At 35.7% G+C, this 26,938-nt stretch overlaps 1 protein-coding gene across 1 annotated transcript in view; it reads right to left on the bottom strand.

Moving 5' to 3' along the window:
• The window catches only part of ANO5 (anoctamin 5), a 100,413-nt gene that overhangs the window by 67,485 nt on the left and 5,990 nt on the right, over positions 1-26,938 (bottom strand). Inside the window, exons 2-4 of the mRNA XM_023519589.1 lie at positions 23,677-23,723; positions 9,951-10,028; positions 1,244-1,357 (exon numbers count right to left, since the gene is read on the bottom strand). Of these exons, the coding sequence (XP_023375357.1) occupies positions 1,244-1,357; positions 9,951-10,028; positions 23,677-23,723 (239 nt within the window). The remainder of the gene's footprint in view (positions 1-1,243; positions 1,358-9,950; positions 10,029-23,676; positions 23,724-26,938) is intronic.

Here is a 26,938-nt window from a genome sequence, read left to right as displayed (position 1 = left end):
TAATCGCATTGTATCTGGTTGGTCCTGGCAGTGTTGAAGGAAGAAGGGTATGAATCAGCTTTGAGGTTAGTCGGACATTTGAAACCATGGAATGAGATTACGAAGAGCTGCAATTATTAGCAATGACACGGTCTAAGGAAGTGAATGGCTGAGTCGAGAGTAGAGGGCAAGAACATTGGAAAAGGATTCCGAGGATCAGTGAGGCCAGTGTGCCAAAGTCATCGTCTATGTGTGCTTTGAGATTCCCAGTGGAGAGCTGACAGTGAGCCAGGAGCTAAAACTGCTGAGAAACAAAGGAGAAGACCCAAGGACAGCTGATGACAGCAAGAATCCCCAGTCGTCATGGGTTTGCAGGGAACACTCAGAGAGAAGAGATGATAATGAGGACACTCCATGAGTTTCAGAGGCCTGGGGGAAGGGTTTCCAAGAAAACAGTGAAGGCAAGGGACAGATCTGGATATGTACAGAGCTTTATAGGGTCAATATGTACATTTTTTAATTTTTGTTTTATATGACATTTACTTTGTACTAGCTAAGTACATGTGTGTATGTGTGAAGGGAGGGAATGGCTGAGTTGAGAGTAGGGGCCAAGAACATTGAAAAGGAGTACAAGTAGGGAGTAGTACCTACTTACACAAACAGATTAATTTATTCACTCATTATTTTAAACATCAAATATTTATTAAGCATTCATTACGCTGTGTTCACTGGTCTAGGCTTTGGGGGATACAGAAATCAACACAAGACAAAGCCCTTGGCTTCATAAATTTAATTTACGGTGTTAACAGGTCAACAAATAAAGAAAGGCATAAATCATACGAGTTCATAAAGTGGTTTAAATATTATCGTAAAAATAAAATGGGATCAAGAATAAAGCGCAACAGGAAGGCTGCATCAGATAAGATGGATTAGTCATACATCTTAAAAATAAAAGTATGTAAATGGTAAATTTTATTTTTAAACATACATCTCACGTTCTGGAGGTTGCATTCAATATCTAAGGTGAGCTATGTCAGTAACTTGGAAGAAGAAAAAGAAGTTTGCCCACAAAACACAGCAAAATGCCACTGGCTTCACATGTCCCTTCTTAAACTGTGTATTGTGTGGTCTCCCACCTGGTTTCACCTTTAATGCTTCAAGGGATCTCTGACTTTCACAACATAGTTCAGTACAAATATCCATGTCAAACTAACAGAATATGCCTCTTTTTTCTTATCCCCATTTCTCTCAGCTGAGTACTTACTGCCTTTATCTCTGCATCTTTCTTTGCGTCATCAACATAGGAAAGTACAAAATCAATCTGCCTAATCCCGTCTCGGAAGAAGATAGAATCTCTGCTTTGCTTAAGTTTTTGAAACTGCAAGAGACATAGATGACACGATCTCAATTATTGTTTTATTCTCAAATGGCAAAAACATAAAAGGGGTTATTTAAATTTGGTCTCCACCGAATTATTTTTTCACTCTTGAAATGATAGGTCAAGACAAATAACCAGAGTTTTCACCAACAGAAGGTTTATGCTTGTTTTATAAAGTAAAATTCCATATAAAGGATGAAACGACAACAACTAAGGAGGAAGGTGAGCATATGACATTCAGGCACGCACACCATAAATGCTACAATTAGACCAACACATGAGATGGTTATATACACATAGACCTCAAAATGCATATTTAGGAGGAAGACCTGTTATCTTCATTAAACAACACATCAATTAGTCCACTAAACAATTCATCTTTACATACTACTTTGGAGATATAATTAAGAACAGATCGATTAATAACATATCATTGTAAGAAAATAAACTTACAATTAATGTTTAGGCTACGTTTTCACAAAATCGCTTCTAATTCAACTTTTAAAGGATTAAAATAAAAACCAGGTGCAGTTAAAAATTAGAAAGCAGGTAGCATGTTAGCTAGCTTCTCACAAGTAAGCTCTCATGCAACTCTCCCCTTCAACATCAATGTCGCAGAAGAGCCAAAATCAATCCTTGGTTTAAATCTGTGTGAACTCTCTCAGTATAATAATCAAATGTACAAGTTCACCTTTCACAGGTTATATAGTTCATTCATTCTTTCCCTTGCAAAACAGTGAAAACACTAGAGAGCTTCAGATGGAAGAGCTCTAATCATGTTAATTGATTCGATTTTTATCACACTTTATATTTAATTATATGTAACATTTAATACTTGAAAATACTTAGGCAAAAGATGACGTAACAGTTGTCAGTGAGACAACTTTCCAATTGCTTTAGCTAGCTTGAAGATGAGGAACTAACTAAGATGCCTTCAACTTTCAAACCCAGGGATTTTTATAAGCTTATGAGTTTCTTTTATGGTAGCCTATGTCATTTATCATCCAAGTCAGGCCAGGTGAGCACCCCATAAAAGGGAAGGGATGTATATCAAGCTTGTGTGAATGAAACACAAATCTCACGTTCAAACTATGGTCTGTGAAGACAGCAGGGATGTTTACATACAAGAGCATAGCTGGGGTCTTTCAGAAAGAACCACCTCCCAGTGCCCAGTAGGAAATGTGTTTAAAAATAAAAAGTGAAGTAAAGAACATCTAGGGAGTCTGGGAAGGATGCATAATCCTCTCCCCTTTCCTAAAACAAAATCAAAGAACCCGAGAAAACTCAAACATCATGTGGCACCTTGATTAGAAATCACTAAATAAAGAAAAAGAAAGAAAAACAAAACAAAAACATCACTGGCACTTCTGTAAATCATCATAATATTAACATATCTTATGCAATTCACTAAAATTTGTGAAAGCCAACTGAGGCAGAAAAAAAATACCACTTAGACTAAGTATACACAAAAACACAAAACTAGAGGGGAAAAAACAATGGGCCTTTTGCTCCAAGTTCGTAACAGCCATATTTTGAATTTTATTAATGACGAATACATTTACAAGCGATCATATGGCTTACACTAGCTAACTCTAGACACAGAAAGATCAGGTCTTGGTAATAGAAGATTGCCACATAAAAATCACACTCCGAATATTTGAAAATTAGGGGATAGACACAGTAGCTAAGAAAATAGCAAGTCAAATTATTTCCGGAGTACACAGTCAAAACGGGTAAATACACTTTCCTTGTCCTGAAAGCCAAAGGCTACCTAGGGAAACTCAAACTCCTCTCCTTCTGTCATGCCCTGATGGTAAACTGTAAATTAAATCCCCACACAGAGAAAACCCCCCGGCAGCCTTGTAAGTTACCATGAGGTACATGTTTCAGGACTGTTTACAAAAACTAGTTAAAAGCTAACGGGTAAACACCCCCCACCCCGATAATATGTTACCTATCACTGAATTCCAATAAAAAATATCATGCTTTTGTTTTGTTCAAAATATGACATAAAGATCCTATTTTCTCATATTTATGTGTGTGTGTGTGTATTTCATTTGTTCTTAGAAATGCCTATTCACAAGGAAGCAACAACTCAGTGGCTTCTCTTTGAATAAGGTAGTTCATAAGCCTGCATTCCTAATGGAGATTCACAAACCTCTGAAACGTCAATTGTGTGTGAGCGGGTGCTATAAACATTTTAGGAAGAGGGTCTATTGATTTCATTAGATCCCCAAAGGATTAGGAATCACCATTTCAAACATCAGTTGTCTGCAGTTAGGACTTAGTGACAAACTCCCCCCACATCAATAGTGTTAGTGTCCACTGGAAGAGAAAAAGACCCCAGGCTATCACCGCAGCCAGCCCAGAGCAAAGCAGGACCATTCAGCACCGGCTTTACCATGAGACGCCGCCTCAGGAACAAATTGTATCGCTTTGCAGGCTGTGAAGCAAGCAAGAAAGAGTTAGCAAATCCTGTCTGGAACTGCAGAAAGGGTGATAAAAATACAGGAATACATATACAGCATGTGTGTGTGTGAGAGAGAGAGAGAGAGAGATTTCAAGCTTGAGAGTAGACGTTAGAAAGAAAAATGAAGAAAAAATTAGAAAAATAATAAGAAGGCTTTAATGTCCATTTCCCTAAATCCTTTAAACAGTGACTTTAAATAATAAATATCTGTGGACTTGAATTAAGGAAGACAAGAGAGAGAAAAAGAATAATGAATCAGGAAGATGGCATGAAAATAATAAAAATATAAAGTAAAATATTCTGTTAAGTAAGCCTATGTGTACCAGGAAAAGAAATCAAGATCACCACAATTATGTGGGGATGATGTATGGTAGGAAAGTTTACCTAGAGTTTATTTTTAGATATTTCATGACCACTCAAAATACTAGAAAAAAGGAAAAGTCATTCAATTATTCAAACGTTGAGTTGTCTCCAATCTTTAATTACCATGGTCATTATTACAAAGGCAATCACCTAAAAATACCAACAATATTTCAAAGAAGAACAAACTTATATACCATAGGCAAGTGTTATACATATTTTATAGTGTAATTAAACAGGAAATGATCTAATACAATTATCATTATGGGAGTTCGGTTCTTGTTAAGTTTTGCTTAAACTAGTCTCTTCCTAGAACAGACAGAAGAGACCCAAGTAACAGGTGACTAATGGAACGGAAATTCCTGCTTGCTGAACTAATCAGTCTTCTATGTACAGACAGAGGAGTTAATATTGCTGTTATTTTAATACACAACAGATGCAAGACCAATGTTGCTCGCTGTATAAAGAGTATTTTAAATGATATTCTTCTGCTGCCCAGAAATTTTCCACCTCCATACTTTCTCTTGGTATCTTCCATGAGATTTATAAGTTTACCATTTTTCTCCGATGTTGTTCCTAAATTCCTTACAGCATTATTAAAGGAAAATGAAAGAGCACTACATTAAGGGAGCAGCAGGACTACACTATGACTTTCATGGTCTCTGGATTAACCAAAGGCAACTCAAAAGGAACCACAGCACAACATATAAAAGCTAAAACCATAGAACAAAGACAATCTGAAAGAATCTCCCCTCCTTTCCTATAGGCCAATACTTCTTAGAACACGAAAAGCATGGATCATAAAAGTAAGTAGAAGAGATACTGAATTTCAAAACTTTAAAACTAGCTTTTCTGGATGGTGCCTGTGGCTCAAAGAGTAGGGCGCTGGCCCCATATACTAGAGGTGGTGGGTTCAAACCTGGTTCCCGCCAAAAACTGCAAAAACAAATAAACAAACAAAAAACTAGCTTTTCTAAAAACACTGTAAATGAAAATAACAGATTAAAATATTCACACAAATACAGCTGACAAAGATCTTGCATCTAGAATATACAAATAGCTCTTACAAAGCAACACAAAGATAATTTATCTATTTTTTTAAATGAAGGAAAGATATGAACAGACTGCTCATAAATAAAAATAGATGATTGTCCAATATGCCCATGAAAAGATGGGCTTTATTCTTATTTATCAGGGAAATGAGAATTGAAATCACAATATAATACTACCCATCCATTTGAATTTTAAATTTAAGAAGCTGACCATATGAAATGCTAATGGGGACTTAGAGCAACCAAGACTTTCCTACATTGATGGTTGGAATGGAAAACGTACAACCAATTTTAAAAATAGCTTTTTGGTTTCACAAAAAGTAGCATATATACTTTCCACATGACTCAGAAATTCTACTCCCAGGAAATTATCCAAAAGCAAAACGTAGATCTATACAAATGTTTCTTAAATGGCCTTTCAGAACAGCTTTATTTAAAGGTCCCCAAAGTGAAAACATCCATCAGTGAGTGGATGGATAAATTTCAGTACACTAGTCAGCAAATAAACAAAATAAAACACACAACAAAACTGTAGATGCAGTCAACAAAAAACAGTGTGCCAGTATTTGAAGGCTGGGATGAGACGTCAAAACACACATGCTTACTAAAAAACCCAGAAGCCAGGCATCGTAGAGTATATATTGAACAACTCCATTTATATATTACATAAGAAAAAAAGAAATAGTGGCTGCCTACAGTAAGGGTAGGGGTAAAACAGCAAAAAGGAGCTTGTAAGGGTAACAGAAATTTTCTTCATTTTATTTGTAGTTTCATAAAACTTACCAAACTAAATAAAATTTATAATCTATATTGGTATACATTAGATACAATAAAAAGCACTCATTTTAAGTATATACAGAAGAAGCTCTATAAAGTGACTACCCAAGGGACTGTAACAAACCGATTGACATACAGAGCTGGTCACCAAGGAACTTCCATTAAGTACATGTGGTGCATGTCCAGTCTATGGAAATTAGGTCAACTTAAGGCAGTGTTGCATGTAGGGAGGTGGTCAAGTATGGAGGTTATACTGCATGTAAATCAGTAAAATACACTGTACTTAGATTCAGAATGATTGCTTTATTCAAAGGTCCCTAGCTGATTGTTTTGTGCCTGTGCCTTATTGGCTGTTACATATTTGGAATATCCTCCCTGAGGTTAACAAAACCCATAGACCTTCAAAACCTAATTTCACATCTGTCAAAATTAAAGCACACTTCTGGTGGGCCTTTTCAATTCTCATTCTTTGCTCATGAAACTCTTGAGTATTTACCAAACTATTCCTTCCTAATCACATGTGACAGTCACTCTAAGATACATTCTCCTGAGTACAACTGTCTCCCCTTCTTATACTTCATGTAAGGGCTTTAGTGCCCCTTCCATACTGGCAAATTAATAACCATTTAGATACTCAACCCAATCAACTGTTGACCATTTCAAATAAAATGCTATGTTAATTCTTCTGTATTTGTAGAATCATTAATAGTTAAATTCCATCATATTAATCAAACTAGAAACCACAAGACTCCATTTTTTTTCCAAAAAAATGTCCAGTAATATTCTGCTAGATATCTTTGATTTAACCTAGCCCCCTTTCCACTTCTCTCAACCTGTTTTTTGTCTTGTGAGTGTGACCAGTATAGATACCCTTTGATCTCTGACTTCTACAGATGATTACAGGGAGGGAAAGACAGAGGGTCTTCCTTCCTAAGGTTGAATTAGAGAAGGCTGTATTCCTGCACTAAAGGTCATCGAGCCTCTCAGTAATGCCTTTAGTACATATCGTTTTCCTTCTGGGTCCCCATAACTGCTCCCTCCACTATTCCTTTCAGTTTGATGAATGATAATAATTTTATGGTTACTAGACCTATACATACTGGGATATTACTGCACTCCATCTTGGTAAAAGTATTTTTACTAAACTCTTCTCAAACTATCCTAATTTGGATGTGCCTAACAGGACCCTGATTGATAATAGATTTTTCTTTTGTGATATTTCTGGAATATTAAAAGAAAATTTCCCTGGAGAAATGGTTGATTCTAGGACTTGGACAGGAAAGGTATAAGATAAGCCTGGAGCACCACGAAATGTCAGAAGATGAAGAAATGCTGAAAACAAAACACGACAGTCAGGGCTTCTCAAATGAATAAAAGCATCAACTGAGGAACTCTCAACAGCCAAAATTAGAACAAATTTGAAGAAGAAGATAAATAAGGGAGTGTTGGGTTTAAAACTCAAAGAAAACATAAAATAAATGTCCATGACTCCATATTTGTAGAGGAATGGAAGGAAAAAAAGAAGGAAGGAGGAGGGAAGGGAGGGAGGGACGGAGGAACGGAGAGAGGGAGGGTAGGAAAGAAAGAATGAAAGGAAGAATTTTCCATACAAAAAATTCTAGATAATTTTTTTACCCTTAAGGAAGTGGAATATAATGCCCAATCCTTATCTACAGGATTATGCACACAGTAATTTTTTTTTCCCCAAAGAAAACAATATGAAAAGGATGGGGGGAAAAAGAGCAACATTACAGTCGAGAAAAATGTCAACTACGACTGCATGCCAGGTAATCAAAGTTAGAACATCAAGAGTGATAAATCTCACTGATAAGTTATATATAACCTCAATATGATGTGATGAAAATAAAACTTTATTTCAGTCTTCTTTCTCCAAAACACATTATGCCAGTCTAATCATAAAGCAAACGTCAGAAAGGTCCCAACTGAGGGACAGTCTCTAAATACTTGACTAGTACTTCTCCAAACTGTGATTATCAAAAACAAACAAAAAAAAGTATGTGGAACTGTCACAACTCAGACGATCCTGAGGAGATGTGATTATTAAATGCAATGTGCCATCCTCAGTAGGATGCTGGAATAGAAAAAGGGTATTAGGGAATAACCAAAGAAATAGGAATAAAGCATGAACTTCAGTTAATAATAATTTACCAACAGCGGCTCATTAATCGTGACAAATGTACTATACTAATGTAAGATACTAATGACGGGAGAAGAAAATGGAGGTGAAATATAAGGAACTCTGTGAGTGTTTATAATAAATATACAAATCTAAAACCATATTAAAATAACATTTAAAAAATAAAACCTGTTAAATTTTGACAGCTTTCTGTAGCTAACATATTAAACGAAGTATCACAAGTCATTTTAACATTAGAACTTAAAATTTGAATTATTAGTATACGGTATAATGGGTAAAGTATTTGCAACTTTTATTGCAGGCAAGGGGATAATAATAAATATGTAAAAAGCCCCACCAGACAAAATTAAGAGAGAAAAAAAAAACTCTAACAAGTGATAAGAAAATGGACAAAAAATTGAAACAGTGATCTAGCCAATAAAGATGGCGGTATAATGTAGAAAAAGGTAAATATCTCACTCATGTTGCAAGAAATGCAAATTTAAATTATACAAAGGTACTATGCTAACTGCAATAGCTCCCAAAAGCCACTATCTCACTATCATCAGGCAAAATAAAAGCATGGAAACACATTGCTGGAAAGGCTATGGATAAACAGGCATTCTCACACATTTGTTGGAAATCCAAGATAGCAGCTTTGGCAATCTAAGGCAAAATTACAATATTCTTCCATAGAGAAAAACCAAGGAGAAGGATAAAACAGCCAAAATATTATAAGACTAATTACCAATGGCCTTCATTGTACCAACATTTGCAATAACATTGGCAAAATAAACTATATAAAATGGTCACCAGAAAAGGATTGAGAAGACAAAGAAGAAAGATTTCTCTAAAAATGCTTTGCTTCATAGATTCAACCTACGATGCATTAACCCTTAAGCTAATAAAGTCTAGGTTTCAGGGCTTCTCACTTGTGCCTGCTCCATCCAAGGATTAGGAAGGACTCTAGCAAGGTATTTTCATGGTACAATAAAGCCATCAACCTTTTAAAGTAAACTTTTGTCCCACTATATCTTGATAAGTGACATCAAAATTGTATAAGCTTTGGGCACCACTAAACATAAATTTACTCTATGGTTTTCAACTTTGTAATCATGTAAATGTTTTATGTGACCAAAATTACAAATGATGAAAGGAAACAAGCCAACAAAATTTCCATTATTAACCCCACAATCTTTACGAAAGATTAGCAATCAAGTGAAAAGCAAACCATCCCCTGTATTAAAGTTGTAGGTATAAAGAATATAACTCTATTTCCCCACCTTCCCAAGTAGCATCTTTTATTTACTAAGCAACTCACAAAGGGTGTTTAAGCCCCTTTACTAACCTCTGAACTGGCATTCGAGTTTTATTTTTAAATTAATCGTACTTCATGGTTATTCTTCAGCATGTATTTACAGATGGGAAGGGTGACGTAATGGAGAAAGGATACAAAACTGGGCCTCAGAAAGCCTTTAAAACATACGGATAATTTTGGTCAAGTCATTAAACCTCTTAGATGCTTCATTTTCTCATCTGTTAACTGGAATATATGAAATTGCAAGTGGAGTGCTGTGCTGAATGTGCCATTCTTATATATCTGATGTTAATTTTTTTTTTCCCTTAAGAAACTGATTGTTTTTTCCCTAACAAAATAAATCCCCAGATACCATGTTTAAGGGCCGCCAAAATAACTGGAACTGGCAAAAGAACTGAACTGGAAAATATCACTGAAGGTTATGAAACCATGCCCTATTTGCATCCACGCAAGGAAGGATAGTACTGAGAGCTACTTACCACGGACTCATCTGCAGAGAAGAAGCTGGATTCTTCGCTGCTCTGACTGTGCAGACAGCACCCAGGGAACTCATACTGCTGTTAATAATAATGCGGAGGGGGGGAGAGCAGAGGGAGCAGTTAAGCTTCAATAATGAAAATTCTAGGTTCTCTTTGCAGAAATACTTGTGGAACTCAAGGGAGCTAGGAAATACCTGAAATTGTATGCAAAATTTTGTATGTAGTATGCACTGTTCCTATGTGAATACACATGCATGTGTGTTCACACGTGTGGGTGTTATTTGTGTATGTGTGTATCTGCACGCAGGGGAAGAGAAAGAGAGCTTGAGAGAGAATGAGAATTTATGAGGTACCTTTATAAATCCGTGATACAGATATAAGAACTAATACATTACAGAGAAGGTAACAAGGAGGTCTGCTCTTTTAAGGATGCTGAATCCTGAACAGCAGGAACAACAGGAAGGGCACAGTTCATTGCCTACCATGTGCCTTTCAATGTTGATTTGAAATTATTTAAGTGAATACTTTGGAAAATGCACCATCAGAACTCTTAAAAAAAAATTGCACTTAGAGCCCAAGAAAAAAGCCATATGTGTATATATATACATGCATATACCACTTGTGACTAAAGTAATAACGACACTTCCCTTGGTGTATGATGGGTTTCAAGTCCTTGTGTTACAAGATAGCCTGCACACCACACTCAGGACCTGTACCTAAGATCACATGCTCCTGAGATCACAGCCAATCACTTCTCAGCAATTTTACTGACAGGAACAACAGAATTCTACAGAGAGGGAACAGCCAACAGAAATGACCTGAAATTCATGCCATACTAGAATCCACTTACCTTGTTCTTGGAAAATCACAACCAGCATCTCCTTGTGTCCAGATGATGCGAGTATATCAGTTTTGAAAATAGCAGATAAAAAGTACAATGGACGAATATGAAAAATACTCAAAGAGCACCTTGTAAATAACACCTAATGCTATAAATTTCAGTTGCTCTGATTTCTTGCCAAAGACTATCGCTATATCTTCAGTTTGCAAATGTAAATAAAATAACTTAGGTTGCCTCTATGTTTTTTGGAGTATTTTATTGTCTCACTTTTCACTGACCTTAGCCTTCAGCAAAATAATCCATGCTGTTCTTAATTCTTCATTACTTTCTACAGTGGCCACCGCTTTCCTGTCTCAAATCACCTACTTCCCTCCCCCCAATGATTGGAGAATTGAGTGAAATGGCACAAAATGACATGAAATGAAAAAAGGGATGAATGACACACTTCCAGTAGTAACAAAACATAGCGATATTCAGAGATTATAAACCATCATAGAAACTAAAGACCATTCAGAAAATGGGTCTTTAAATTCAGAAAAAAAACCATAGTGATATTCAGAGATTATAAACAATCATAGAAACTAAAGACCCATTCTAAAAATTCTGAACACAAGTAGCAATGAATAGGAAGCAAATTCAGAAAAAAAACTTCTTAAAACTGTATTAAGATGTAATATTATGCAGTGATTAAGAAACTATAGAATCAGACTCCCTATGTTCAGAACCCCAACTCTAAAACTTAAAGATAGAACAATAACCCGATTTATATAGTTTCAATTTATAGATTCCTGATATCATTTTTTCTTCAAGTATGTAAAATTTATTAAATATGTAAACTTGAGCAAGTTAACCTCACTATCCCATCACTTCCACAAATCTGGGATTAAATAATACATTGGGAGTTCTCGAAAAATGTTAGATTTTTTAAATTAATTTTTGCTTATGTTCCAATGAGATCATGAATCTCATATTGCATCATAAATTTTTAACCCTAGTATATTTTATAGATCCCCAAAACCTATATTAATTGTAAATCAGAGGTAACACCTTATAATTTAGCCCTTTAAAAATATAAGAAATTATAAAAAGTTTAGAAGATGCTTTAAAATATAAAAAAAAAATTGAAATAATAAACCCAGAATTTCTGCATACTCTTCTGTCGTGTGAAAACCCAAACGTCATCATACCTATAAACTGACTAATGAACTAAATCCATTGATTCTAGTCATTTCTGCCTCAATCCAATACTGGGATAAATATTCTACCATCAATATATTTTTTAAATTATTGCATTTGTCAGCAGAAATAATGTAATTTGGCAATGCAGGAAGCAAAATAAATTGTGTTCACTTTTTTGAACTATTAATTTTGAAATTATTATAGCTTTACAAACATTTGCCAAAATAGTACAGAGAGATGCCAGGTGTCCTCCCCCAGTCTCCCTTAAGTGGTTACGCCTTACAGGACTACAGTAAAATGTCAAAACCAGGAAACGGACGTGAGCACATCTGTGTCCTGTTCTATGTCACTGTCTCATGTGTACATTAGGGTAAGAACAAGCGCAGTCCAGATGTGGAGCTGTTTCATCAACAAACATCTCCCTCATGCCACCCCTTTAAATTATGCCCATTTCCTCCCTTCAGTACCCATCTCTCCAGGACCCACCCCTTTGTTCTCCATCTTTATAATACTGTCATTTCAAGAATGTGATAAGAATGGATCATAATGCTCTTTTATGATTTTCTTTTTTGTTCCACTCAGCCTAATATGCCGTGGAGTCCATTCCTTTTTATTGGCGCGTAGTATTCCATGGTAAGATTGTCATAGTCTTGTAACCATTCACCTAGTCCAGGACATTTGGGTTGTTCCCCCTTTTTACTACAAATATTTGTGTTCAGGTTTTTATGTGAACATATGTTTTCATTTCTGTGGGATACATGCCTAAGAGGACATGCCAAGTCACAATGTAAGCATAGCTACATTTTTAAAGAAACTGTTCAGCGTTTCCCAGAGTGACTGTACCATTTTACACTCCAACAAGAAATAGATGAGCCATCCAGTTTCTCTGCATCCTTACCAGTAATTGGTATTCTCACTATTTTCTATTTTAGATGATGTAATAGGTATATGGTGATATTTTACTTGGTCTTATTTTGTATTTCCCTAATGGCTATGCATTTTGAACATATTTTCATAATGATTGTCATCCAAGTTTCTTCTTCTTTTCTTTTCTTTTTTTTTTTTTTTTTGCAGTTTTTCTTTTTTGGGGGGGCCAGGGTTGGGTTTGAACCCACAACCTCCGGCATATGGGGCCAACGCCCTACTCCTTTGAGTCACAGGCACCACTTCAAGTTTCTTCTTTGGTGAAAGCTTTCAATATATACATTGTCCATTTTTAATTGGTTTTTTAAAGAAGTATTGATTTAATGCTAATTCAATATCAATATTTAATTCTGCAGGTTCTTTCATATATTATAAATATGTAGTACAAGTCCTTTGTCAGGTAAAGGATGTGCAAATATTTCTCCCAGTCTGTAGCTTGTCGGTTCATCATCTGAACAGGATCTTTTATAGAATAAAAATTCTTAAATGTGATAAACTATAATTTATCTTTTTTCTTTTATGTACCATGCTTTTTGTCATGTCTACAAATATTTACCAAAACATATTTTCCAAAAAACTTTGTTTTGTTTTATTCTTCAAAAGTTGTATATGGCTTGGTGCCTGTAGCTCAGTGGTTAGGGTGCTTGCCATTTACACCAGGGCTGGTGGGTTTGAACCCAGCCAGGGCCTGCTAAACAATAATGACAACAACAACAACAACAAAATAGCTGGGCGTTGTGGTGGGCACTTGTAGTCCCAGTTACTTGGGAAGCTGAGGCTAGAGAATTGCTTAAGCCCTAGAGTTTGGGGTTGCTGTGAGCTGTGACATTACAGCACTATACAGAGGGTGACATAGCGAGACTGTCTCAAAAAAAATGTTTTATAGTTTGTTTTCGTGTAAATCTCTGATAATGTTGAATTAATTTTTGTATATAGTATGAAGTTCAGTTTAAAGTTTGTTGAGTATGCCTGTGAATATATAGATGCTCCAGCACTATTTGTTGAGAGGATTATCCGTCCTCCATTGAATTACTTTTGCACATTTGTCCAAAATCATTTGGATGTACTTAGGTGGGAATATTTCTGGAATCTCAATTTTGTTTCATTAATATATGTGCCTATGCCTTTCCCTCCCCAAGTCCTTAGCTTCATGAGACTTCAGCTGAAAGGTCTTAAAAATAGGGCAGAGGGATTCCTCCCACTCTAATCTTTTCCAAAATTATTTTATCTCTTCTACTTCCTTTGTATTTCCAAACAAATGTTAGAATGCTCTTGTTTTTATCTATAGAACATCATGCAGAAATTTTTTATTAGGAATTGCATTATCCTATACATGAATTGGAGTTTTCATGTAGTCATTGCTAGTACATAGAAATACAACTGATTTCTGTGTGATTTACCTGTATTCTACAATCTTACTCAATTCACATATTAATTCTAGGAGCTTTTTATTCTTGTTTTGTAGATTGCTTGAGATACGTAGCTCATGCAGAGAGTTTCATCTGTTTCCTTCCGATCTATATGCCTTCAATTTTCTTTTCTTGTCTTATTGCAGAATTGGCACTCCTATATTTAATAAGAGTGGGAAGGGAGAACATCCTGACCTTGTTCCTGATCTTAGGAAAAAAGCATTCTGTTTTTATAACTAAAGATAACATTGCTATAGGTGTTTGGCAGATATTCTTTACCAATTCCTAGGTTTCTGAGAGTTTGTGTTTGTTTTGCAATAAATGGGTATTATGGTTTGATAATTTTTCTGATAAAATCATATTTGTATTCTTAAGCCTTTGGTGAGTTACATCTATTGTTTTTAGAATAAGCCTTCTATCATTGAAATAAAGCCGAGTTGGTCATGGTGCCCAATTCTTTTTATATATATTGCTAAATTTTGCTAAGGATTTGGAGTCTACATTAATGGGGGACACTACCTTGCTTTTTAAAGAACTATCTTTATCTACAGATAAAATGAGGCATATTTGTTCCTCTTCCACATTCTTAAAGAGATTATATAAAACTGGTGTTAATTCCTCTTTAAACATTTGGTAGAATAATTCTTTAGGAGTACTCCATGGTAAGACTGTCACAGTCTTGTAACCATTTCCCTGCTGAAGATATCTTTTTGAGGAGATTTTTTAATTACACATCCAATTTGCATAAATAATGTATTTCATATTGAGTGGGCTGTGGAAGTATGTTCTTTTTGAGTAATTTGTTTTATCTAAGTTGTCAAATTTATGTGTGTAGGGCTGTTCACGGTATTCTTTCATCTCTTTATTATGTCACATTTTATTCTAGATACTGGTTCTCTCTCTCGCTCTCTCTCACTCTCTGTCAAGCTAAAAATCTGTTAATTTTATTGTTTTTTTCAAAAAAACAGGGAGATTTTTATTTTAATAATTTTCAAAAAACTTTTTGGTTTTCAATTCACTAATTTCTGCTCTCATTATTATTGCCTTCCTTCTTCTTGCTTTATTCGCTCTACTATCTTGAGTTGGAAGGGGACTATGAATTTGAGACCTTTCCTCTCTACTGACATCATCATTTTAGGGCTACAAATTTCCCTCTGAGTGCTGCATTAGCTACATGGTTTACATGTTGACATTCTGGATTTTCACTTTCATTCAATTGTTTTTAATTAGTTTTGGTTTTCCCTTGAGAACTTCCTTGACCTTTGGATTATTTAGACGTGTAATGTTTAGTTTGCAATTGTAGATGTTCCTGTTATTTTTCTGTTATTGATTTCTAGATAGATTTCATTGTGGTCAGAGAACATACCCTGTATAATTTCAGTTCCTTTAAATGTGTTGAGGTTTGTTTTATGGTCCAGAATATGGTCTATTTTCATATATGTTCCATTAACATTTGAAATGAATGAGTATTGTACTGGTATTAGGTGGAGTGTTCTACAAATGTCAACTATAGCCTGTTGATTGATTATGTTGGGTTTGTCTATATACTTGATGGTTTTCTAACTAGTTACTGTATTATTATTGAGAGAGAGATGTTGAAGTCTCTAATAACAATTATAGATTTGTGTATTACTCCTTTTTCTATTAGTTTTTTCTTCACATATTGTGATGCTATTATATTGTGCATGTACCTTTAACACTACTATGTCTTCTTGAAGGCTGAGCCCTTTTATCTTTAAGTAATGTCACACTCTATGTTGGTGATTTTCCTCACTCAAAAGCATACTCTATATAAATAGACTAATAGGTAATATACTAATACCTTTTTCTTATTCATGTTTGTACATTGTGATAATATAAATTTTTGATCCTTTTACTTTCAATTTTTTTTAATCCACTCACAAATTCACGTTCTTTAAGTGACTTACTTAGACCATTTATGTTTCATCTAATTATTGATATGTCAGTAACTAATTCTGCCATTTTATTATTTGTTGTCTGTTTATTCTATTTTATGTTTCCTTTTGTTTTTCATGATTTTCTGTGGGTTATTCACACTTTTCTTATAATTCCATGTTGATTTATTTATCTAAATATCTTGATATATTTTGAGCACATCTCAAAAGTATGGCTTTTGTTCTTTCACAGTTTTTAATCTAAAAATATTAAAGGGACACAAATGTTTTTATTACATGGATACACCTTATGATGCTATCAGGGCTTTTCATTTGCCAGTCACAATAGTATTTTTCATTGTACCCGACAGGTAAGTTTGTTCCCATCACCACCTCTTAACCTCCTCCCTTCTTGGTTTTGTGCCTATGATTGCTCAGTGTTTAGCTCCCAATTGTTAGAGAGTAAATTTGTTGTTGTTTTTCTATTACTGAGATACTTCACTTATGATGATGGACTTGATCTATCCAAGTTATCGCAAAACATTATTTCAATTCTTTTTAGGATAGAGTAGAACTCCACCACATATATAATACATATATCATATTTTCTTAATCTACTCATGAATTGATGGTCACATAGGTTGATTCAATACCTCTGTAATTGTGAATTGTGCCACAATAAATATTCAAGTGCAGGTGTCTTTTTGATAAAATGATCTCTTTTCCTTTAGATAGATACCCATTAGTAGAAATTTCAGGGTCAAATGACAAGTCTACATTTCTTTCTTTCTTTTTTTTTAAATTGTTGGGGATTCATTGTGGGTACAATGAACTAAGTTACACTGATTGCATTTGTTAGGTAAAGTCCCTCTTATAATTGTGTCCTATCTCCAAAAGGTGTGTCATACACCATGATGCCCCCCACCCCTCCCTCTTTCCCTCTCTGTGCTCTACATTGATTTCTAGAAGGAATCTCCATACATTTACCATAGAGGTTGTACTAATTTACAACCCCAAAGAGTATATAAGCATTCTCTCTGCATCAATCTCAATACCTTTTTCTTTTTTTTTTTTTTTTGATTTTTAGTAATGGCCATTCTGCTTTTACTTCTTTGCCCTAGGCAAACTTTCAATTCATATATTGCTTGGCTTCACATAGGCCCATATTTCTTGAGTGATTGTTTATTTTTCTTCTTCCTCCTCCCCTTTTCCCCCTCCTTCTCCTCCTCTTTCTTCTTCTTCTTTCTCTGACTGGGTTAGTTTGAGAGCCTTGTCTTCAAGATCTGAGATTCTTTCTTCTATTCGTTTAGCTTGCTGAAGCTTTTTCTAATTTTTGGAAACTCCTAAATTGCACTTTCATTTCTTTAAATTTTGTTATATCCTTTCTCATATTTTCTAGCTCTTTAGTAATTTTTCATTTCTTTCATTGATGTTATGAAAAAATTTTGGCTTTTTGTTGGTGTTTAGCATTCTTTTCAATCTCATTCCTTTTATTGGACATTCATATTCTGAATTCCATCTCTAACATTTTGACAATTTCCTTTTGGTTGTGATCCACTTCTGTAGCTCCAGTGCTATCACTTCGTTGTATGAAAATAGCTTGTTTTTTTTTATGTGTGTTTCCAGAGTTTTACTGGTTACTTCTCATCTAAAACTTTTTCTTTCACATCAGAGCAGTTAAGTTTGCAGTGCACCTATTCTCCTTTGCTTGGAATTTTCCTACTTAGTAAGAAGGAGAAGTCTGTAGATAGTGCTTTTGTGACCTACACTGGAAGATTGATCAAAAAGGAGGGGCAGATGCATTGAGAGCTTATAATATAGATATCTATGCTCTATGTTCTCATTCCCCTGTGATAGTCACAGTCCATGCTTGTACTGGGTGATCTTTGTGCAGATTGATGTTTGTTGCTAAAGTTGCTGCTGAAGTGGGCTGGGCAAGACTTTCTCCATGGAGACATCTCTCCATACATTGTGGGAGAGTTCTTCTCGTGGGTCTCCCTACAAGTATGACAGTATTACTGACTAATGCTATTTTGCAGTAACCATGGGTATCTGGGCCCTTGGTGTTCACTCCAACCAGGTCTAGGTGTGATCGCAGCTTAAGTGTAGTGAGTCTCTGGCAGAGTGCAGAGTGTTGAATCAGCTAACAGTTCCTACCAGGTGGCTGGTAGAAACCTTGGGGCAGGACTGTAGGGCCCAACAGTAGCACTAGAGGCCATGGAATCTCCAGGGCAGGGCCATGGGGTCCAAGGGATGTGCGGGGCCTCAGAGCAGGATTAATGGGGCCAGCGGCAGTGCTGGTACCTCAGGGCAGTGCCACAGGCTGAGCAGTAGTCCTGTAGTCTCAAGATCAGCTGTAGGACCTGCAGGAAGTAGCACTGGAGCCTTGGGATAGAGTTCAGGGATCTACAGCAGTGGTAGACCTTGGACAGCATGTCTGTGAGGTTCAGAGGCAGCACTGTAGCCTCAAGGGTGGAGCTGCAGGCCCTAAAGGCAGCATGGTGCCTTGGGTACAGGGCCCTGGGACTAAATACCAATGGGGAGTGTCAAAGATGGGACTGTGGGGCCTGGCAACAGCATTGGAGCCTTGGGAGGCAGATGTTTGGGGCTCTGCATTAGAACTAGAGCCTGGGTGCAGAACTATGGGGTCCTGCATGACTCCAGAGGCAGTAAAGGAGTTATGCACAGGGCACAGGGTCAGACAGTATAGTGGGAACTATAAAGGCAGAACCTCATACCAGCTAGCAGCATGGAAACCTCAAGGGAAGAGCTGTGATAACGTGGGGGGTCACAGAGAGGGGCCACAGGGCCAGCTGCTGGGTAACCAAGGCTCTTTTGCTATCAATGCCCCATGGAGGCAGTCACTGTAGGGCTTCCCAGGTGGCACCTTTGGCATCTTTCTGCTAATATTCCCTATTGGGGAAGGGATACTCAGCTCCTGCCATGGGACATGCCAGAACACTCACTTTGTGCAGACAAGAGAGCTTAGAATGGCATCAATTTCTACAACCCCAAAACAGAAAACACAGTATTCCTGCTTTCTGGCCCGGTATTGCTGCAGAGACTCTAAGCAACTCCCTGATGAGTCCAGAAGTCTGCAGTGGCAGTGGTGGCCTTGTCAAGCTTGGACTGCAGTGCTCATGTGAGGAGCATGGAGCCCCTGGGTTCTCTCCTGTACTTCCCATGTGTGGATGTCTCCTCTGTACCATTGTATCTTGTTGAATGGATTAGCCTGTGTCCTTCTCCTTCACCCTGAATGTCTCTTCACTGCTCAGTGATTCATAATATTCTTTCCAAGAAGGTTCATTTGTAGGGCATCCACCTGCAACTTTCAATCCTCGCTTGAGAGTGGCATCTGCTGGCTGCTTATAGTCTGTTGTCTTACCCTCTCTATAGCTTTGTTAATGGTTGATCTTGATCATACATTATAAATACATAACTTATCACTGTCTATGTGTATATACACTTTACCAGTCAAATGAAATATAGGTATATAACTCTAATGTCCCTTTATACCATCGAATCTTTGTTCATAATATAATTGTCTTAAATAATCATCTGCACATGTTGAGAACTATATAAGACAGTGTAAATTATTGCTTCAATTATGAAATAATTTAGAAAACTCAAGGAGGGAAAGTATTTATATAGTTATATTTTTCTCTCATTGTTGTTCTTCCTTCCTTATGTTATGAAATTATTTTATTATTCTTTTCTAAAAAGGAACTTTTAAAAGAACTTCCCTTCAGCAGTCTTTTATGGTAGATGTGATTCCTTAATCTTTTTTCACCTAAGAATATCCTGATGTTTTATTTGTTCCTGAATGATATTTTCAAAAGCTGTGGAATTCTAGATGGCTATTTTTTTTTTTTGAGCACTTGAAAAAATTTGTACCACTTCCTTCAGCCTCCAATGTTTCCAATAAAAAAATCTACTGTCATTTTAATTACTTTTCCCTATAGTTAAGTTATTGTTTCTCTGTCACTGCTGTCAAGATTTCTTCTTTATCTTTAGTTTTTAGAACTATGTTTAGCTTGATTTGTGTAAATATCTTTGTGGTTCCTTCCATCTTTTTCATCAGTAGGTTTATGTCTTTTGACAAATGTACTCTTTCTAGCTATTCTTTGAATAGTTTTTTAATATATTTTTCCCTTCTCTTGGGACTCCAAGCATACAAATATTACATCTTTTGTTATAATCTTACACGTCCATGTCTCTGTGGCTCTGTTCATTTTTTCCCCAGTCTGCTTCTCCCTGCTGTTCAAATTGAGTAATTTGTTCTTTTATCTTAAAATTCCATGATTCTTTCCTCTATCTATCAATTCTACTGTTGAGTTTTTTCAGTTATTCTACTTTTTAATTCTAAAATGTCCACTTTGCTTTTCTAACTTCTATTGTTTTGCTGTCACCTCACATGGCATCTGTTGACTATCTTTTCTCATTCTTGTTGGGATCGTTCTGGTTCTTATTTTATTACTGATTTTCTACAGAAATGTGAACTTCAGGGACATTATGAGACCCTAGATTTTATTTAAGTCTTCTATTTTAGCAAGCCCCCCACTATGCCATTCTGGTGGAGTACTCAGTGTGATGCCTCACTACCTAGTGGGAGAAATATGGTTCCCCAACTCAGACTTTGTTGACATGACACAGGGTAGTGCGAAACAGTTTCTCATTACTCCGGGTGAGGATCAAAGTTCAAGGTTGCTGATAATCCTCCACTGATCCTAAGGCTGAGAAGGGCAAGGATGCTTCATTATTGCTCTCTATATGGCCTCTCCTGTCACCATAGTGGGGGCTGGAATGGACATGGTTTCTCTACCTCTAGGCAGCAATGAAATTGTTGACTCTTCACTAGGGTATCACTAGCAGAAAAGGGTTGGGTAATTGTTATCACTGGTGAGAGTGGAAGTCCAAGCTTCCCACATCAACTCCACTGACACCTAGTGGTGTGTGTGAAAGGGATGTATTATCACCCAGTGAGAATAAAATTCCTGCTTCCCCATTCAACCTTCTCTGACACCAAACCAATAGAGATTTAGGCACTTGGTTACAACCAATTAGAAGCAAACATCTAGTCTCCTCATCTGTGTTCTGATGGAAAGGGTGGTGCTAGGGCCATGATATGTGTGTGTGTGTGTGTTTGTGTGTGTGTGTGTGTGTGTGTGTGTGATGTTTGGTTCCAAATAGAGCAGCTGTTTGACTAAGATTTCTCTGTATTTCTAGGTCACCCTTTTCCTGGTTCATTGGCCAGAGACAGCAGGAATGTCTTGAGGCTTTATTTTGTCTGTATCAGTTATCATTTCTCAGTCGCAGGCCTCTCGTCCACCCAGTGTCCAATATAGCAAATGAACAGCAAACACAGAAAACTAACTTCAGTTTTATTCTTTGGGTCTCATGCTTGCTAGCTGGTCTGCCTTTATTCTCGTTTAACTTTCATAGTCTTATGTTTGGTTTATATATAACATCCAGGAGTTTTAGCCATACTTGGAAGAATAAGAAGAGAAAAATTTTCTATTCTATCTTTCCAGAAGCAAGAGTGGTAATTACTTTTGAAATGATTAATTTGGTAATATAGCCCCTTAAGAACTCCAAACGTCAGCTGCCATTTTTTGGTTTTTATTTCAGAGAGATATTATTTTTATTCCAAAGTACATTATATTGAAAAAGACACATAAAACATAACTCTAATTTGAGTCTAGAGGGAGTTTGATGTGACAGCAATATGTTCCCAGGGTGGAGATCTATTACTTGTTTCCTTTCCCTTAAAAGGAAAACTTAATTTTTAAAACATCTGGATATTATATTTCTGAAGAACTATGGTGTTAATTTAATAAAATATTTTTTTTTCAATTCATCAAGCCAAACACAAAGCTTTAAAAAGTTGAGCAAAATTCTTTCAAATGAAGATCTGTCTGAACTTGAAGTCAAGGAAACAATATCTATTTTTCCTGAAATGTACAAAGTGAAACAAAACAGTACACAGTACACATACGACTTGACTTGATGAATAGGTTTTTCTCTTCTAGATGTCTGCAACGTACATGAATATGGAAGACACACGGAGAACAAAGAACATAAGATGTGACTGAAGTTAACGTGAATAATACATGTAAAGATCTGTGAAGAGAACAGTATTCTTATATCAACCCAAAATGAAAATGACATGATAATATATTTGGTATCATTTAAATTGGATCAATCTCATGAGATAAATCTTTTCCTCTGTACTCCAAAGACATGAAAAATTTAATCTTTTCTTTTCTCTATTTCAAAAATATTTACCTTGACTCATAAATATTTACCTTGACTTAATAAATCTGCTCTCTGTGCCACATTATATCACTTTAGTTGTGGAGACTCTGCCTTATGACAACAGTTTTGAGATGTTAATGACAATAGGTATAATGTGTGATGCTCTTGTAAAATCATGATCCTTCAGGCTCATCCCCAAAGATACTAATAAGCAGTCTGGGCATAGGCCTAAGAGTCTTCCTTTTGGAGAATTTATTCATATAATTCTTATTGAGGTGGTCTGCAAACTACACTATTAAAAATTGCTGGACTATGTGATCTTTGTAGTCTCTTTCGGTTCTCATATTCTGTTTCTCTGAGCATCTTGGTTACTGAACTTTTAAAGGAAACCTAGAACTTCTGGAAATCTTAAGTCAACCATCTTATCCAGCCCGTTTATCAAGTCAACTAGCATATAGCCAATCTATTCCTGAAGGATATATTTCTCCAAGGAGGAATTTCAGTCATTCCTAGAAATCTTTTTTAAAGACGCTGTTTATATAGAGCTGGACAATTGCAACCCATTGAAAGACATCAACCTCTGTGAGAGTCACTAGAGAGTTCTGAATCAACTGGACCCTGACAGAAATGTTATTTTTTGAAATATCTTTAAAATACTTATGCTTAGTGTAGAAGAACCTAAATTGTCTGTATCTTTTGGAATGTTTTGATAAATAAGGCCTTTAGTTTAAAGTATTATGTATTTTTAGAGGTTGAATTTTATTTCTTGTTCTATGTAATATATTTAATTAAGGTATGTAGAGTGAAGTCAATTGAACTCTAGCATAATAGCTAATAAGCACTAATCACATACTAATAACTATAACATAAAAATTGTCACATATTATACCTGCATTACATTCTTGCAAACAATTAAGCCAAATACTATTATCTTGTATATCAAGGCTCAGTATTTCTGAATAATTTATTTCACAGAAAGCCTCAAAAAATATAAAATTAGTTTTGTCCCCATATAACATCAATTAAGATCCAATATTAAATCTGCATGAAACATGGAATTTGCTTTAGTTACCAAAAAAACAAAACAAAACAAAATGAATCATTAGAAGACAAAATAGAACATAGTACAAATACTTAACTATTCATATGGAATAAATTTCTAACCTTGTCTTGATATTTTGCTTTGTCTTACAAGGAAGTTAATACATATATATTTAACTTACCTCATTGATATTGTAAGCATAGCTCGTATCTCTACTGGATATTTTCCCTAAATGAAATAAGAAAGAATAAAGCATGTTAAACTAGTCAACTATTCATATTCAGGTATGTTCAAAAGTCTGCAGAAGAAGAAAACAAAAATTCAACAACAAACAAAAACATTTAGAGAAAACATACTGAAAGGAAAAAAATACAATATCTTCTGGGAACGAAATTGTTCCAAACAGCCTCCAAAAAAAAAAGCCTCACCAAAAACTGACTATAATCAGCAAATACGGATGCATAGAATATAATCTTTAGCACCAAAAATAAACAAACTCTGATCAATACAGTTATCAATTCGTAGCAACAAAAATGTTAAAAGGACGATAACCAATTAGAACATTGTCCACTGGGATCTTTTAGTTCTCACCCTGTGAGATTTAATATTCTCTCACATCGTTATTTCTGAAATTAAACCAGACTGGTTGTAATTAAAACACTACCAGAGCACTAAATAAGCCAAATTACTTTCTTGACACAGACAGACTTGTAATGGATATATGTTTAGTCATTTGGACTAAAATACATGTTCAAATAAATATGTGATGCCAAAATATGTTAAAATAGAATTTAGATTCTTTTAGTGACTCCGACTTGGAAAAACACTGAGAAATATTTCTCAAATAAAAAATTTCCTAGGCTGAAAACTTTTTTTTTTTTTTAGAAAATGTCACAATGGAAATGAATTAAAATGTTGCTGTCATTTAAAGGCCATTCACAGTAACTACAATTTTAGGAGAAGTTAGTATGTGTCCCCAAACCATAAAAAAAAAAAAAAATCTACTATTTTTATAGCTTATTTTTTTTTTTTTTTGCAGTTTTTTTTTTTGGCCAGGGCTGGGTTTGAACCCACTACCTCCGGCATATGGGGCTGGCGCCTTTGAGCCACAGGTGCCGCCCCTTGTATAGCTTTTTTCACAGTGCGAGGAAAAAGTTCACTTTACAAAACAATATTAAACTTATGTTAAATGAAATTAATTGTCCCTGGATCACAACAGCTTACTTCCTTTTTACAGATTCTGCAAACCACTTAGTTATTCTCTGATACTATTAAACGCACACTGTGTAGACAAACCTACATTTGACATAAATTCAATCATTATAAGTCAGCTCGGGGGTAAAGTTCAAAGTTTTCTACGGAGAGGACTTTTGGATATTTGTCTGTTCGTTGGTTAAATCAAGTCCACATATGAAAACAAATACTGGCTTGTAGGAAGTATCTGTTTTACGTATAATTTTATTTTATTTAAAAAATTAAAAAGATTCATGGCCCATAGCTTTAATAGTAAAAGATAAAGATCATTCCTGATATAAGTCCGTTACCTTTGTCAGATTACTGACTTTAAAATTTAATTAAAACCAAACTACTTCTCCAGCCACCTGCCCTGGCTCTCTCAACCCCAGCCTGCTAGGTTTTTTTTGTTTTGTTTGTTTGTTTTATCAGTTTTCTTGTACCTTCTTTCAGTTCCAAGCTCCCTTTTGTGGTATCTTAACAATTATACCCCTGAAAGGCAGGTTCCCTGTAATGGTTTCTATCAACATTCAGTGCTGTGAGGTTAGACCTCTAACAGGTGTTAAGGTCATGAGGGCTCTGCACGATGGCAGGAAGGGATTGTTACAAAGGGAATTCCGCCCTCTTAGTCCACTTGCTCTCTCTCGTCACACAATGCTGCCTTCTACCATGATTTGACAGCAAAGAGGAGCTCACCAGATGTGGCCGTGCAATCTCAGAGTTTCCACAAAGTGTTGAAGGAACTTCAGACTGTAGTATTCTGTTCTAGCAGCACACAACAGGCTAAGCCACTATTTCTCTTCCCACCTTACCCTGGGTCACTTCTCACCTTTTTCAGATATCAGCACATAAGTCACTTTCCCCAGGGAAGCCCTCTCTCACCCATCTGACTAGTTCAAATAATTTTAAATCTCTACTGGATGGTACTTTTCAAAGTTTCAAATTCCATCAGGATACATGTGCTTTTTGATGAGTATCTTTTTCTCACCAAAGACCGTGTGTCCCTGAAAGGTGGACACAGTGTCTGATTTTGTCTTTTTCACATACTGAAAAGGCAGATTAGCAGATGACAGTTCCTTCCCAAACATTTATTGAAAGAAATGTTTCAATGAATTTGAATGAGGAGGCCAGCAAAGGAGCCAAGTTTTTTTTTCCTACAGTTCCTGCAAAATAATAACCCAAAATAAATTGAGAACTTGCCATGTGCCAGGCCACGTGCCAAATACTAATCTATTTACACAGAATTTACTTTGTATTAGGTATTATAAGTAATCTATGTATATGGAAGGATGATTTAATGTATATGGAAGGATGTGTACAGGTTATACGCAATTACTACACCATTTTATATGAGGGATTTGAGAATCTGCGGATGAAACCAATCCCTTGAGACATTTAAGAATGATTATGTGCATGCACACACACACAGACACACAACCATACATAGACATAATACATGCACACACACACATACACACCATGTACACACACACTCGATAGTTGACAATTCAAATCCCATGTCAGCAGTTTTCAAAGTATGCTCTAACAATCCCTGTCAAGATCTAATTTATGTTATGATAATATTAATACTTTTTACTTGCCTTTTCATTCTGTTGCCATGTATACTGATGGTACAAAAGCAGTGGGATAAAACTGTTGGCGCCATCAACAAATCAAGGCCACAGCACCAAACTATACTAGCGGTCATGGTATTCTCCAGCAACACGTATTATTCAGTAATAAAAGAAAAAAATCTAGTTTAACTTCAGAACTGCTAGAACAGAATACTACAGTCTGAAGTAGATAAAACAGTTAAATTATTAATTTGATTAAATCTTTACGTTAACACAGATCTTTTTAATAATCTATAAAGAAATAGGATTGTGCACAAGGTACTGCTGCTGCATTCCACAGTACCACTGTTATTTTGTGAAAAAAAATATTTTGTATTACACAGTGAAGTAGCTGAGTTTTTCATGAAACACTGTTTTCATTGAAAATAAGGCTGACAGACACAGTATGGTCACAGAGACTTAGCAAATGGGTAGATGTTAGCTCAAGAATTAATGACATGAACCTGTCACTTCATGGAAAACAGCTGGCAGTATTTTTTGCCAATACTAACACTGGAGTTTCAAATGAAAGAATTTCAGAAAACTTGTGTCTGTTACAAGTTTTACAAGTCACGGGCTTACCAGTTTCCCAAGACT

Source organism: Otolemur garnettii, unplaced genomic scaffold (assembly GCF_000181295.1).
Source record: "Otolemur garnettii isolate 467f Iridium unplaced genomic scaffold, OtoGar3 scaffold00001, whole genome shotgun sequence".
NCBI lineage: Eukaryota > Metazoa > Chordata > Mammalia > Primates > Galagidae > Otolemur > Otolemur garnettii.
This window is presented reverse-complemented; position numbering and strand designations above follow the sequence as displayed.